Here is a 14,841-nt window from a genome sequence, read left to right on the forward strand (position 1 = left end):
CGTGAGTTAAGGGCGTTTGCTTTAACGTAGTTGATCATTTTAATCACAGTCTGCAGAACGTTGTTAAGTTCAGATGACATTTTTCGGCTAGCCAGCATTTCCCTATGGATTACACAGTGTGTAGACTCACATTCAGAAGCAACTTCCTTGACCCGAGTAGTGAAACCAGAAAGCCGTCCAGTCATGGCAGCTGCTCCATCCATGCATATACCAACACCAAATGACCAATTCAGTTTTCCGAATATGTACCGTATATACTTGAGTATAAGCCGACTCGAGTATAAGCCGAGACCCCCAATTTCACCCCCAAAAACTGGGAAAAGTTGTTGACTCGAGTATAAGCCGATCCGCCGTTCTGCAAGCCTCCGCCGCCGGCGGAGGCTGGATCCGCGCTCTGCAAGCCTCTGCCGCCAGCAGAGGCTCGATCCACCATTTTGCAAGCCTGAATACACAGGAATACCCTGTGTGGCCGCGGCTCTCGGGGAAGCCCTGGCTGTCCGCTTCCTCGCTCCACGCTGCCATTTGGGGCCCGCGCGTTCCCCGGGCAAATCGTGGCGCCCAGCAGGCGAGGAAACACACCCACTCCAGTCGCCCCCCCTTCCCTCAGGAGACGCGAAGCAAGTGACCGCCCGGAGCTTACTGAGGACTTGCGCGCGGCCGAGGCTTCGGTGCTTCCAGGATCGCGCGCACCTCTCCCAAGCCGTCGCCGTCCGGAGACCTGCTGAAGTTTGGGGAGGTTTGGGGAGGTGCGCGCGCACCTCCCCAAACCTCCCCAAACGTCGGCAGGTCTCCGGACCTCCGCGCCCTGCCTGCCTGCTTCTTTCCGCTGCGGAAAGAAGCAGCCTGCCTGCTTCTTTCCGCAGCGGAAAGAAGCAGGCAGGCTGCTTCGTTCCGCAACGGAAAGAAGCAGGCAGGCTGCTTCGTTCCGCAGCGGAAAGAAGCAGGCAGGCTGCTTCTTTCCGCTGCGGAAAGAAGCAGGCAGGCAGGGCGCGGAGGTCCGGAGACCTGCCGACGTTTGGGGAGGTTTGCACGCGCACCTCCCCAAACTTCGGCAGGTCTCCGGACGGCAGTGGCTTGGGAGAGGTGCGCGCGATCCCGGAAGCACCAAAGCCTCGGCCGCGCACAAGTCCTCGGTAAGTTTTTTTTGTTGACTGGAGTATAAGCCGAAGTGGAATTTTTCAGCCCAAAAAGTGGGCTGAAAAATTCGGCTTATACTCAAGTATATACGGTAATCATTCAAAGACTTAAATAGTTCTGCAGCTGTGGTGTTGGCTGCCAACAAAAGCGCACATAACATATCCTCATGCACATCCTCCTGAAAAATATATCACACACACAAAAAAACAAGCATTGTTGCCTTGTTGTCAACATCAGTAGACTCATCAACCTGGATTGCACACCATGGTGACTTAGTAATCCTCTCTAACAATTGTGCCTCAATATCCTCTGCTACTTCATCAATTCGTCTAGTTATGGTGCTAGCTGAAAGAGGAACACGTGCCACCTTTTCAACTGCAACCTCTCCTAAAATTTCACAACAAATGTCCTTAACAGCAGACAAAATCAACTCTTCACCAATACTGTAGTAAAGGGCTTCTTAGCTTTAGCAATGCGATTAGCCATGAAGAATGACGCTCTCAGTGCAGAAACATTTGCTGAAGTGGTGGCCTTGCAATAATTGCTTCTGTTCTTCATGTTGACATTTTTTTCTTTTGAACACCGCCAAAAGCTTGTCTTTTGATATAGGGTGCTTGGTCTCCATGTGGTGAAGTACTTTTGAAGGTTTCATGGCTTCATTGGATAGCTGGCCACCACATATTATACAAAGCGGGTTTGGAGCATGTGAATCACCCATTGCAATGAACCTGCAATTTAAGTAAGACTTGGTATTTTCTTTTAAACGTAGATTTCCTTTTATTGGCAGTCTTAAGAGTCTTCTGCTGTCTCATCATTGGGTCTTTCCCCCTTTTCAAAGAAGCTCTCCCGTGAAGTTTTTTTCTTTTTTTATTCATTTTGGCTAGGTTTAATGTGTGGGCTTACCAAAACGGTGACTGAGACGAGTGTGCAGTTCAGGAAAGAGGCACAGACAGAAGTGGTAAATGAAATAATCGTCGGGCCACGCACAGACTGAAATAAGTGTGGGATTCTGACTTAAGGCCTGCCACCAGATGGGTTTTGCTCCAGAGGAAAATCAGAATAAACACACAGGGAAAATTTCACTGGAGGAGGCTTTCTTTTTCTCCAGGGAAAAATCAGAATAAAGGCACGGAAAAACCTTCACAGGAAGAGGCTTTATTGTTCTGCTCTGGAAGAAAATCAGAACCCGAGAGAGAAACCTTCACTGAAAGAGTCGCTCTGCTTCTGCTCCAGAAGAAACCCCCAATCAAAGACGGGGGAAGTGGGGAGCAGAAAGAGGTGTGAATGACCACCGCCTGCACTTTCCAGTGGTTCAGTATAGTGTTTCTCTTCGAGATTAGAAGGGAAGGAAGAGACAATCCTGACTCAGCCTTCCAGCAAAACAAAACAAAGGCCCAGCACGTTGTTGAGGAAGTGCTGAGAAAATTAGAGAGCAAACCAACTCAACTCTGCGCAAGCCCAGCAGTCTTGGAAAAGGTGCAAACGAGAGAGGGATTCTCTATGCCAGGGGTGTCAAACTCAATTCCATTGAGGGCCGCATCAGCATTGCGTTTGCCCTCAAGGGGCCGGGTGGTTATGGCCAGGGTGGGCGTGGCCTACTGGGTGGGTGTGGCTAGAATGCGTATGGCCTACTGGGTGGGCGTGGCCAGCTCTACATCGTTCGCATCAAGGGTGCCTATGGGGAGTGGGACAGATCTGAGGGTCTCTGGCAGAAGGAGGGTCTCTGGGCCAGGGCCAAGGCAGTGGGGGCCGTTCCCTCACTGTCTCCAGGATGGCTTCACGGGCCACATGAAACCACTTCGCGGGCCGGATCCGGCCCCCGGGCCTTGTGTTTGACATGTCTGCTCTAGGTGACACAGCGTTTAACTTTAAGGGAAAGTTTAAGCTTCTCCCTCCCCTCCCCCACTGCAAGTCGGGTAGGGGGTAGGAGCCTGCTTGGCTTGCAAACTTGGAGAGCTGTAGGAAAAGAAAGGAGTGTGAACCTGGTTGGAGTGCCAGGAGGGGGAGAGGAGGAAAGTGAGAAAGGAGGAGGAAGAGGAGGAGGAGAAGTAGCAGGAGGAAGTGCTGAGAAAACCTTAAAAAACAAACGAGACCAAACCAACTCGGCATAGCACGAAGGATGTTGCCAAAACACAAGGCATCCAGGAGCATCAAAACAAAAGGAAAAAAAAAAAAACTCCAGCTGAAGTGCAATGGAGCCAGGCACTCTTAGACAAGATGCAAACGAGAGAGGGAATCTCTTGGAGACGCAGTGCTTAAGGTAAAAGGTAGCTTCCCCCTGCCCCTATTTGCACCCTGAGAAAAAGACACCTCCACACACACACACATACCTTGGCTTGGGGGAACCCCCGGTTGCAAGCTGGGCTGACGCGTGCTTGTCTGCTACGAAGAGAGCACAGCCCAGCTGGGCTGCCGGGAGGGGGACAGGAGGAAGCTCAGCTCCCCGGAGGACCTTTGCACTGGGTAAGACAGCTTCCGCCACTCTCCCGCCCCAGCACCGACTCCTGCAGACTGGGGCACCGACTCCTGCAGACTCGCCGCATGGTTGGAGGTGGAAGACATGCCTTCAGTGCACCTCCAGCGGTGCGTCCCGGTTCCTAACTAGCCACGGCCCAGTACCGGGCCGCAGACTGGGGGTTGGGGACCCCTGTTCTAAGCAGTTTACTCAAACTATTTGGGAAAAGCAAGCCCTTCCTTCTATGTTACCCCACGGCTGAGACAATGAGGAAACAAGAGAATGACAGAGCTAGTGGGTAAAGATGCAGGACAAAATATCCAGAATGGCATAACTACAATAGGTCTAACAGCAGATGACTGCCCACCTGAGAACAGAAGAGCAGCTTTTGCTAGTACTAAGTATAAAAGGAATCCCAAGTTTATTTTACCTAACTAACTGAAGTGCTAAAAGGCTGATGATCTAGAGCAGGGGTGCCAAACTCAATTTCATTAAGGACCGCATCAGCATTGCGGTTGCCCTCAGGGAGCCGGGTGGGTATGGCCAGAGTGGGTGTGGCCTACTGGGTGGGCGTGGCTACAGTGCGTATGGCCTACTGGGTGGGCATGGCCAGCTCTACATCATTCGCATCAAGGGTGCCTATGGGGGCCTGGGCAGGAATGGGACAGATCTGAGGGTCTCTGGCAGGAGGAGGGTCTCTGGGCCAGGGCCAAGGCAGTGGGGGCCATTCCCTCACTGTTTCCAGGATGGCTTCGTGGGCCACATGAAACCACTTCACGGGCTGGATCCGGCCCCCGGGCCTTGTGTTTGACATGTCAGATCTAGAGCAGCAGTTCCAAAATGTTTCTTTATCTGGATTCACTATGTCATTAAATGCTTTTCAAGGCCACTGTAATGCAGTGAGTGTACAGTAATGTAGTTTGTGAACAACAATTTGGTTTTTTTTGTTTTTTGCACAAGAACAGATCCAATCTCAGATTACCAAGAGATTATATCCTGAAGCTCATTAGGTTTTATGCAAGGATGCCAACATTTTAGGAGACCTGGTGATCTCCCAAGATTTTGAAATAGATGGAAGAAACTTCTTTCCTTCCTTTCCTCCCTCTTTCCCTGTAACCACAGCAGGGAGCACAAGTGGTCTTCAGGTTACAGGCTGGATACCAGCCTGAATCTGTGGTATATGTATAACTCACTCAGAAGAATCAGATAACCTACAGTACGTGTGAATTTGTCCATGTAAGAGAAATGTGTCTAATATGCTGCAGTTATGTGCAGATATATAAAATATTTAATTCTGTCTCCACAACAGCTGATATGGTAGCCCCAAAGCTTCTTTGCCCCCTGCCATGTGGTATATAGAAATAACATTATGCTGAAAAGTTTTGGAAGAAGTGGAAGGAATTAAAACACAGTTGCTACGTAAGTAGCAGCAAGGTAGTTAAAATAACCCTCCCCAACCTCCATTGACTAACTTCTGGGCAGTACAATTGATTCCCCCTTCTCTTGTGAATTAAAGTATTTTCTTTAATAACTAGATGTTTCTTAAGTGTCTATAGAGATTCTCAGATATCCAGGTCAGGGTCGTCCCAAAGGTGCTTTTTCAAGAAGCAAGTGGACTTTCGCTTCTCATCCAAGAAGCTTCTTCAGCTCTAGATGTTTGCTATTTGTGAGAATTAGTTCTCACTGTTTGATTGATAAAGGCTTGGATATAGCTGAAAGTCAGTTTCACAGAATTTAAACATCTTTTGTTTGCTAGAGAATCTCCTTAGCTAATCTATCAGTGAACAACATTAGCATACTCAATGTCCTGTAGAAGCAGCTAAAGTAATTTCTGCTCAGAAATAAGTCCAAATGTTATTCTTGAGTGTGTGTTTGATTGCAGCCACATGAAAAAAAAGACTGCTATCAGGGAGGAACAAAATATTTCTAGTGTTCCATTTTATCCGTGTTGAAGGAGCAAAACGCTTGTGTTTCCTTACGTATGTTTCAATGGTAGAACTGAAAATTCTGCACTGATGTTTTAAGGCAACCTTTATATAACCTAGGAAATTATCGGTGTATTCTCAGTGTGTAAGCTTACTCTATTTGATAACTTTCTCCCGGAATAAGGTATTGCCTACCGTTTAATGATCTCAAGTAGGCTTTTTAAAAAAACCACGCACACAATAAAAACAGAATCAGAATGCTTCTTCACAATTGTAATGGAAACAGAGGTTCAGCATCACACAGTGCTGCTGCTTTCTCCACTGGAAAATTCCCCAGATGCTCTCGGCAACATGAACTTGACATACCTGCTCCGCTCCCACCCACTCCTGATGCGCTGCAGTTTTTGGCTCAGACAAGGAAGGTTGAAAAAGAGCTTAGCTAGGATTATGGTGCATGGTACCAGGAGAGTGAGGGTGAAAGTGGGAGGCAGGTAAAACTTGTATTGGTTTTCATCAAAGGCTCTTGTCCAGCCATAGGTCAAAGTGTGGAGCGTGCTGATCACCAGAGCAACGAAACCAAGGGTAGACTGAAAAAAAGTGGGGAGGAATAAAAACCTGTTATTTTCTGTAATGTTAATGTTTATATACTCTATTTCAAACACACATCAATACCTGGATATTGATCCTGATTCACAGCAGTTATTTAGCCCTGAATCCCTTGACTCAGGGATGCGGTGGCTCAGTGGGTTAGGACACTGAGCTTGTCAATCAGAAGGTCGGCAGTTTGGTGGGTCGAATCCCGAGTGCCGCGTAGCAGAGTGAGCGCCTGTTACTCGTCCCAGCTTCTGCCAACCTAGCAGTTCGAAAGCACGTAAAAATGCAAGTAGAAAAATAGGGACCACTGCGGTGGGAAGGTAACAGCGTTCCGTGCGCCTTTGGCGTCTAGTCATGCCAGCCACATGACCACGGAGACGTCCTCGGACAAGCGCTGGCTCTTCAGCTTTGAAACAGAGATGAGCACCGGCCCCTAGAGTCGGAAACGACTAGCACGCATGTGCGGGGGAACCTTTATCTTTTACCCTTGACTCAAGAATTTAGTCCCAAGTAAATCCACAATTAAATTGCACATGAAGAAGAATGTCCCTGAAGTGTGATATTAACTGCCGTAGAAGTTAATATATATAAAAATAACTGTTAATTTTATTAGGATATAGTCAAGCCATTTCCAGTCAGATCAGCGTTGGACACCTACGCCCCAACTGCAATGAAATTTTGAAAAATAATAGTGAAGCGGGAAATTGGAAGGCTCTGGGAGGAATCCCATTACCATTTGTAAACTGAGCACCTAATGGGTGCAAAAGGTTTAGTTCTGCTCTTTCAAAAGACTAAGTTACAGTTTATAACCTGGTAGACATTGGTTGAACTGAATGTGAGGTGAGCTTCAAGCTGGATGGAGATAAAGATAGATGGCCTGAACTCTCTCCTCTTCAGCCAAAGATGTGAAGGAGGCCTGTATTTGCAATGACACAGTCAGGGACTGTTAAGAGTCCCAAATGATATATTAGACTGCAAATCTGGCTTGCTTTGACTTTTAAAACAGTAATTTGTAAATATGCAAGGCTCTGACATATGTTAAAGCATCTTGCCCTGTGTTGAATTGTAATATAAGGATTTGGCCTTTCTGCTGGAGCACTGTTATAAATAAGAAAGGAAAGGAAGTTCATTCGTTCAAAAAAAAAAGAATTATAACATTTCTTCTAGAAATGAGGACTGAGCAAATATTAAGGAGCAACAACTGGTAATATTATGAAATACTTGTTTGGCTTACATGGCTGACAACTTTCACATGGCTTCAACCTCTGGGCAATTAAATCTGCACATCATAAGACACATGTAGATAGGTTGACAGGGCTCTTACTTCAAATATCATCTAAACCTCCTTCAGACCTAACCCAACATATACTTTTAGTCAAATACTTGAATGGGTCAATAACTTTGGAGCCCTTGTGTGATGTTGTAATCTTTTAGCAAAGCCTCAGCCAATGGAAAAAATGCAAAAGGATCAATCTTTGCTGGAGAGGAACATGGGTCCCTCTCTATCATTTATATTGATAAATTTAAGCAAATCCATGTATGGATGGATGTCCCCTTTGCTTATGCCTTAGTATTACGGTTGAATCTAGTCACTGTGGCTTACTGTATCCCGCAAATCATAATTAGAACAAAACCAGGGCTTTCGTTCAAGAAGGTGACTCAACAAGCATCCTTCCTGGAAGGATCACAGTATTTTCAGCTAGTCTTTTATGCATTTCACATTATCTTATTACACACAACGGTACCACAGCCATCTCTGAAAGCACACAAGGCTGTTTGGCAGAAAGATTCCTTGCCTGTCAGAGAGAGTCATTAGCATTGACCTTGAAAGGATTTTGCCTTTCTGGCTTATTAAAGGAGTGCCTGTAATCAGAACAAGAGCCCAGAAAGCCATGTCAGAGCAGGAAACAGAAAGACTAACCTAAGTGGATGTACAGAAGTAATTGGTGAGCAAGCGGAAACATTGTTTGATTTTGCTAGAAAATTAGGACTGGTTTCAGAACTAGAAAAATCTATTTATATTCCAGGTGATATTTTTTTTGCAGCACTCTGGTTTTTCTCTCATGAAAGCTAAATCTCTCTCTCTCTCTCGTTAAAGTGGAACACTTTCTTGCTAGGATCTCTTCTGACAGTGAGACAGCTTTGTGTAGGGAAAAAAAATCCTCTCTTCTTAGAACCAACCAGTTTTAATCACCAGTATCTCTTTCTGTTTTCACTGTGGAACGCCTGCAACCTCTGCACCAGAGCATCAACGCTGTATGTCAGTTGAAGGCTGTAGTGAACCCATGTCTCTCTTGAAACCAATGAAACTGTCAGATTTCCTACAGGAAATCTTCTTGGTACACTATAGGAACTTCTTGGTACACTTGTACACTTTGTGCAATTTTGCCATCACTGAAATAGTCACCCTCACTGCCAAAAGGGTCTTTAAAGATGTAAAACGGTTATGATTATGGGGCTCTGTTGAGAAAGGACACACTTTCCTATAGCCACCAACCCTTTCCCTCCAGTGACTGAACGTCTTAAGAATACAAGGGCTTTTGGCCTTAATTTAATCTCCACTTAGGCAAAAAAGCCCAACCCACCTCACAGGGTCTTTGTTGTTGTTGGGGAAAATAGGAAGTGGGAACGTTATCTATCTACGTATGCTGCCTTGAATTGGACAACATCTGAATGGTCAATCATTAACATCAAGAAATAATTTGAGTTTCTGGAGTCTACTTTCTATCTTGCTCAGAGCCCAAGGTGACGCTTGACTTATCTAAGGCTATTTAATGCAATGCTATGCAATTTTCGTGCAGCTGGGAGATCCCATGTAAAAGCCACAGGAGGGTGATTTAGAGCCAAGGGCATTCTGCTCCCTATTTATGGGGGGATCATCAGCATGTTGGTTCTCCAGTCCAGAGATGCTGCCACAGAAGCTATATTCACCCATGATTAGCAAGAAGGCTGGATAGCGATGAAATTCCTTATGTGTATATTGAATGGGACTAAGAACAAGGTCTCCTTCACCACCAGTCTTTCTTTCTGGAGAACAACCCTTCAGCTGTAGCACTTACTTGAACAAAGCTGAATTCCCTCCAGTTAAGAGAGTTCGAGATGGATGGAAGTGAGGTTATGGCAAGTAACGAGAGCAAGCCCAGAGCCATGATGCCAAAAGAGATATATATCTCCATCCTCCAGACTTCCTCCTCCACCCAGGCATCTGCTCTCTTCTCCACCTGAAAGAACAGTGGCAAAGCCACGTTAAAAAAACCAAGACGGGGAAACAGGGTGGTGAACTGAATAGTGCCCAAGGGTGGGATTAATTTCCATGTAATGTCTGCCAGCTGCAGGATATCTGGAAACTTTGGATAAAGGAAGCCTGTCCTTCAGCCAACTTGTTTTCTGGCCAGATACTGATTCCTAACCTTCATTTGACTTGAAAGTATATGAATTGGAACTTTTCATAGCTGGGAATAATTTGCCCACTCCTACCATTGCCCTAGGACCTCAGGGGTAGGCAACCTCAGCTCTTTTATGACTCATGGACTTCAAATCCCAGAATTCCTGAGTCAGCTGGCTCAGGAATTCTGGGAGTTGAAGTCCATGAGTCATAAGAGAGCCGAGGCTGCCTACCCCTGAATACAGCTTGCATACATAGTTGGGTCTATGACAATTTGCTGCAGCTAAATAGCCATGGCCAACTCACCACTGCCAACTCGCTGTGGGACAATTCGCCATGGCCGACTCGCCACAGGACAACTCGTTGGGGGACAAAAATGACACTAATATCAAAGAAATGGTGGAACAGAATCATTAAAGATCGGATGGCGCCCGATCTTCGCTCCTTTCGTCGCGATCTCAAGGCGTTTTTGTTTGTACAAGCCGGCCTAGCCTGATAGGGGATTGGTGGGGGTTTTTTATTCTTGTATTCTTAATATTGTATCTTTGGGGTTTTATAATTGTAACATATCAATTGTTTTAAAATCGGGCAATTATTTAATTTTCTTTTAATATTTGTAATTTTTGTATTTTATTCTTGCCCTGTGAACCGCCCTGAGTCCTCAGGGAGAAGGGCGGTATAGAAATATTATTAAATTAAATTAAATTAAATTAAAGGATGCAAAAGGAGGGACAGAATGAAACGTGAATGGCAAAAAATTAAAATTATTTACCGTATTTATCGGCGTATAACACGCACCGGCGTATAACACGCACCTCATTTTAAAAAGGAAATTTCAGGAAAAAAAACCTTAAATTATATCGGCGTATAACACGCACACATCATTTGCCCCCTATTTTCAGGAAGAAAAAGTGCGTGTTATACGCCAATAAATACAGTATTTTAAATAATTAAATAGAACTGTTAAATTGTCTCGCAGTGAGTTGTCCTGTGGTGAGTTGGCCATGGTGAGTTGGCTGCAACGAATTCCACTTCCCCACATAGTGGGGGGGTGTTTCATAATCATTTGTCAATGATAGGTTTAAATAGGTTAAGCTGGCGCACGGTCCACTCCCACCACTGAAGTACAAGTGCTTCAGTTGTGCCACTGGCAATCAGCTACAGCTTCCTTCCCATTGCTCTTAATACTGGATAAAAGGAGTGTTCACCTGGGTTTTCAATGTAGTATGCTGTGTGCGCATGTTTTGGATTTTTAGTATTGCCTTCCTTTAAGTCACACTGGCATCTAAGTTTGCTTAGGGTTTTGCTTCTCATAGGCTGAATGGAGCACTCTTTCTGGATCACGATCTGTTTAGAAATGACTTTCCTAGAGAAGTACATATATCAATCCCATCAGCAACTGTATATCAAAGTATAAAAATATTGCAAAGGAAAAGCTTCAGAGCTCAGTTAAACTTTGCAACTGTGCCGCGTGGCTTAAGGCTTGGCAAAAACTTTTATCAACCAGCAAGATTTGACCGGACTCCTTTTCCTGGTGGACACGTGTGGCTTGAAGCAAAAATGTGAATTTAGTTCTGCTGCAGGATTGGGTCTCCCACTTACCTTTACTTACCATCTGGTACCAATAAAAAGAGTGAATCCCACTTATAGCCACAGGTAGGTATCTGAATGAGACTTGACAGCTGGATTGGCAACAACACAATCATTCCAAACCCAGTCACATGTATATGAGCCACTGAACTGATTTCCCAATATTGTTGAAATGTGGCCGGAAGAAAACAGTACATCCATAACTCTTACCAGCTTCTGCTGGAATATGCCAAGAACTTGGTGCCTGGAAGATCAAACCTCACTTTGCCATTTGAAGGATACAATTAAAATGGCAAAGCAGCTCTAGTTTCAAGCAAAGACCACAAGCATCGCTCTCCGAATGCTGGATTGCTTAGGGGCTTAATGGGATTTGGTTTAAATGCTTTTAGGAGAGAGGTCTTCAGGCTAATGGGGAAAAAAACTTCTCAGAAATGGGATTTGTACCATATTACAGAGACCGACACTTAGCTCCTTCCATTTATTCTGCTAAATCAATGTGATTCATGAAGCTGGGGGGGCGGGGGTGGGGAAGAGAAATAACTAGCATAAGAAGAGAAACAAACAGGCCAGGAAAGCTTGCCTGAGATTTATTTGCGATAATCAGCAAAAAGAAATGGGAGCAGAATTAAAAGCTGGGGTGGGGATATTGTGTTCCTAGCAGCAAATACAGGAAGGCAACCGGGCAAAAGATCATGCAGGCAAACTAGAAAGGAATGAAAAATCTCTACACTGCATCTCACAGTCACTTACTTAAGTAGAACTGGGGTCCATTGGCATCAATGAAACTTCATCAACTTTAGAATGTACCATTGATAGGAAAAAAAAAATACTTCTAGCTTCGGGTTGAACTACGGCAGTCCTTCCTGCTCTCTGAGCTTGGTAGTTTTTTCTTGCAGATATTTCATTACCAAACTAGGGAATGTATGTTCTGGCCTGGGCTGATATCTAGAAACAACCAGTGTTCCATATAAATAATCTACTCACACCTTAGATTTTGAGCTTAGGCGTAAGCGTCTTGATTTCCACGTAGAAAGAAACCAATTTTCCAACTCTCAGAAGGACGAAGGAAAATCAGGAATCTAGTTCAAACTGGAACAATGCCTTCTGATTCGGCTTTCTTCCTACTGGCTCAGGTGAATGCTATAATCCAGGATCTCCTTTTCGTCCTTGGAAAATGGGAACCTGGGCTGAATCATTCATGCCTTTGGGAAATGCTTGGAAGCCTTAGCCAGCTAGAATATAACAGCCAGTTTTCTGGGATATAGAATATAGACTAAGAATGGCCATGGAATTTTTGCTCAACTGGTATGGAAAATCCAAAACAATGGGAGAGGGAAGGGGATGAAAATCTCTTTCATGTTTTGTTGCAAAGCCCAGCCAGTTTTACATGAGGCAGCTTGCTTAATCAAGACAAAGTGCCAGAAAGAACCCCAATTTTGTATCTTTTAACAGTACAAACGTCACAACAAAGTGGTCCTTGGTGCTCTCTGAGCTTCTTTTCTTGCAGATGTTTCATTACCAAAGAAGGCAACATCATTGGTGCTAATGAAACATCTGCAAGAAAACAACCAAGCTTAGAGAGCGCCAAGGACCCAAAGTTCAACCTTGAGCTACAAATATTCTCTTCTGCTGTTTACAACTATGGAATGAGAGGGGAATCTAAACTTCCAGGGCTGAATGTGGCCTTAAGCTCCTCTAATCAATGAAGCCCTTCTGAGAACATTCAAAAATTGTAAGGTTAATCCTGATAGAAGCTCAATGAAGTTTTTTTTTCTCTCCCTAAAGTAACAGTCTCCAAACTCTCACACTCCCAAATCTAAGAAAAAGCTGCCATGGCATTATTTTGTATCACCAATCTACTCCATTCACTGCTGATCCCAATCCTGCCAAAATATAACTTACAGGTAGTCCTTGACTTATGACCACAATTGAACCCAAAATTTTTGCTGCTAAGCAAGACAGTTGTTAAGTGAATTTTGCCCCCTTTTCCGACCTTTCTTGCCATGGGTGTTAAGTTAGTACACGGGTCGGCAACCCGCGGCTCCGGAGCCGCATGCGGCTCTTTGAGCCGTCTCCTGCGGCTCCCAGCCGCCCGGTGTGCGCGCACCTCTTCGAACGGGCAGTGGTGCGCGCGCACCTCTCCAAATGGAGAGTGGCACCGCCCATTTGGAGAGGTGCGCGCGCACCTCCCCGAATGGGCGGAGGTGCGCGCGCACCACCCCAAACCTTTGGAGAGGTGCGCGCGTACCTCCACGCGAACGGGCCGCGGCGTCGTTCTTTGAGGACGCTGCCGCGGCCCGTCTGCAAAGCTGCCGAAAGCGGCAGCTTTGCAGATGGGCCACGGCAGCTTCCTGAAAGAGCGACGCCGCAGCCCGTTCCGAGAGGTGCGCGCGCACCTCCCCGAATGGGCGGAGCTGCCGCGCACCTCCCCAAACCTTTGGAGAGGTGCGCGCGTACCTCCGCGCGAACGGGCCGCGGCGTCGCTCTTTGAGGACGCTGCCGCGGCCCGTCTGCAAAGTTGCCGAAAGCGGCAGCTTTGCAGATGGGCCACGGCAGCTTCCTGAAAGAGCGACGCCGCGGCCCGTTCCGAGAGGTGCGCGCGCACCTCCCCGAATGGGCGGAGCTGAGCGCGCACCTCCCCAAACCTTTGGAGACGGGCCGTCGCCGTCGGGCAACCGGGAACCGGTTCCAGCTCACTTTTAAAAAAAATGCCAACCGCGTGCGTTCGCGTATGCGCAAAACGTTTTTTGCGCATGCCCGTGCATGGACACATGCACTTGGCTCCCAGTTTTTTTAATTTGTGATGGAACCGGTTCCCGGTGGCTCTTTTCCTTTTTTAGGTTGCCGACCCCTGAGTTAGTAACATAGTTGCTAAGTGCCTCTGGCTTCCCCATTGACTTTGCTTGTCAGAAGGTTGCAAAAGGGGATCACATGACCCCGGGACACTGTGGCCCTTGTAAATATGAGTCAGTTGCCAAGCGTCTGAATTTTGATCATGTGACTATGGGGACACTGCAATGGTCATGTGATGAGCTTTTCCAGTGCTGTTGTAACCTCAGTCACTAAACAAATGTTGTAAGTCAAGGACTACCTATACAGCCCACCAGCTATCACAAGGTTGTCTCCTGCTGGATTGAGGCAATTTGGAATGAAGCAATGGAGCCAGGGATTCCGAAGATCCCGCAATGAAAGGAGCAGTCAGATTTTCAAATTACCGTACCTGCTTGACCGCCTCGTTGAGTAACAGATAGCGATGGGACCGGCGCATGGGTAGGCACAGACTGTAGACAGCATGCAATGCTGCGCAGAAGAAGCTGAGGAGGCCTATCTGCTTCCGGTGCTGCAGCCACTGGTCAAGCCAGTCAGGGAAACGCCGGTACTTTGTGCAGTGGTACAGCTGAAAGATGGCTGCGAGCACTCCAGGAAGGTAAACCAGGGAGAGCATGACGTAGGCCACGCAAGGCAAGGTGGTGTTGACGATCTCCACAGGGATCTTGTAGAATTTGTTCTTCTTCTCTCGAATGTAGGGGTGCAAGACTTGCCGGATGAAGTTGTAGGTGTAGAAGCAGAGGAAGAGGCCCAGGGCCAAGAAGACGGGAATCTTCCACGCAGGGAGAAGACGCAGGGGAATATTCTCTATTTCCCGAGCTGAGAACAAGGCACCCATGTCCACCGGGATGAAGCCCAGGGCATGAGCAATTTCAGAAACCGCCTGTTTGGCTTCTTGGCTGTCAGAGCAAATGAAGACCTGTGAC

At 46.4% G+C, this 14,841-nt stretch overlaps 1 protein-coding gene across 4 annotated transcripts in view; it reads right to left on the reverse strand.

Moving 5' to 3' along the window:
• Nucleotides 1–5,780: 5,780 nt before the first annotated feature.
• STEAP3 (STEAP3 metalloreductase) overlaps nucleotides 5,781–14,841 on the reverse strand; it is a 30,380-nt gene continuing 21,319 nt past the window's right edge. For 2 of the 4 annotated variants that reach the window (XM_083350135.1, XM_083350136.1), the window contains exons 3-5: nucleotides 14,307–14,834; nucleotides 9,171–9,332; nucleotides 5,781–6,104 (exon numbers count right to left, since the gene is read on the reverse strand). In XM_083350135.1, the coding sequence (XP_083206261.1) occupies nucleotides 5,814–6,104; nucleotides 9,171–9,332; nucleotides 14,307–14,834 (981 nt within the window). In that variant the 3' untranslated portion in view covers nucleotides 5,781–5,813. Of the gene's footprint in view, nucleotides 6,371–9,170; nucleotides 9,333–14,306; nucleotides 14,835–14,841 lie in introns of all 4 variants that reach the window. The other 2 variants (XR_014490906.1, XM_083350137.1) reach the window with 2 other exon arrangements.

The sequence above is a fragment of the Vipera ursinii genome (genome assembly GCF_947247035.1).
Source record: "Vipera ursinii genome assembly, chromosome: 1".
Taxonomy (NCBI): Eukaryota; Metazoa; Chordata; class Lepidosauria; order Squamata; family Viperidae; genus Vipera; species Vipera ursinii.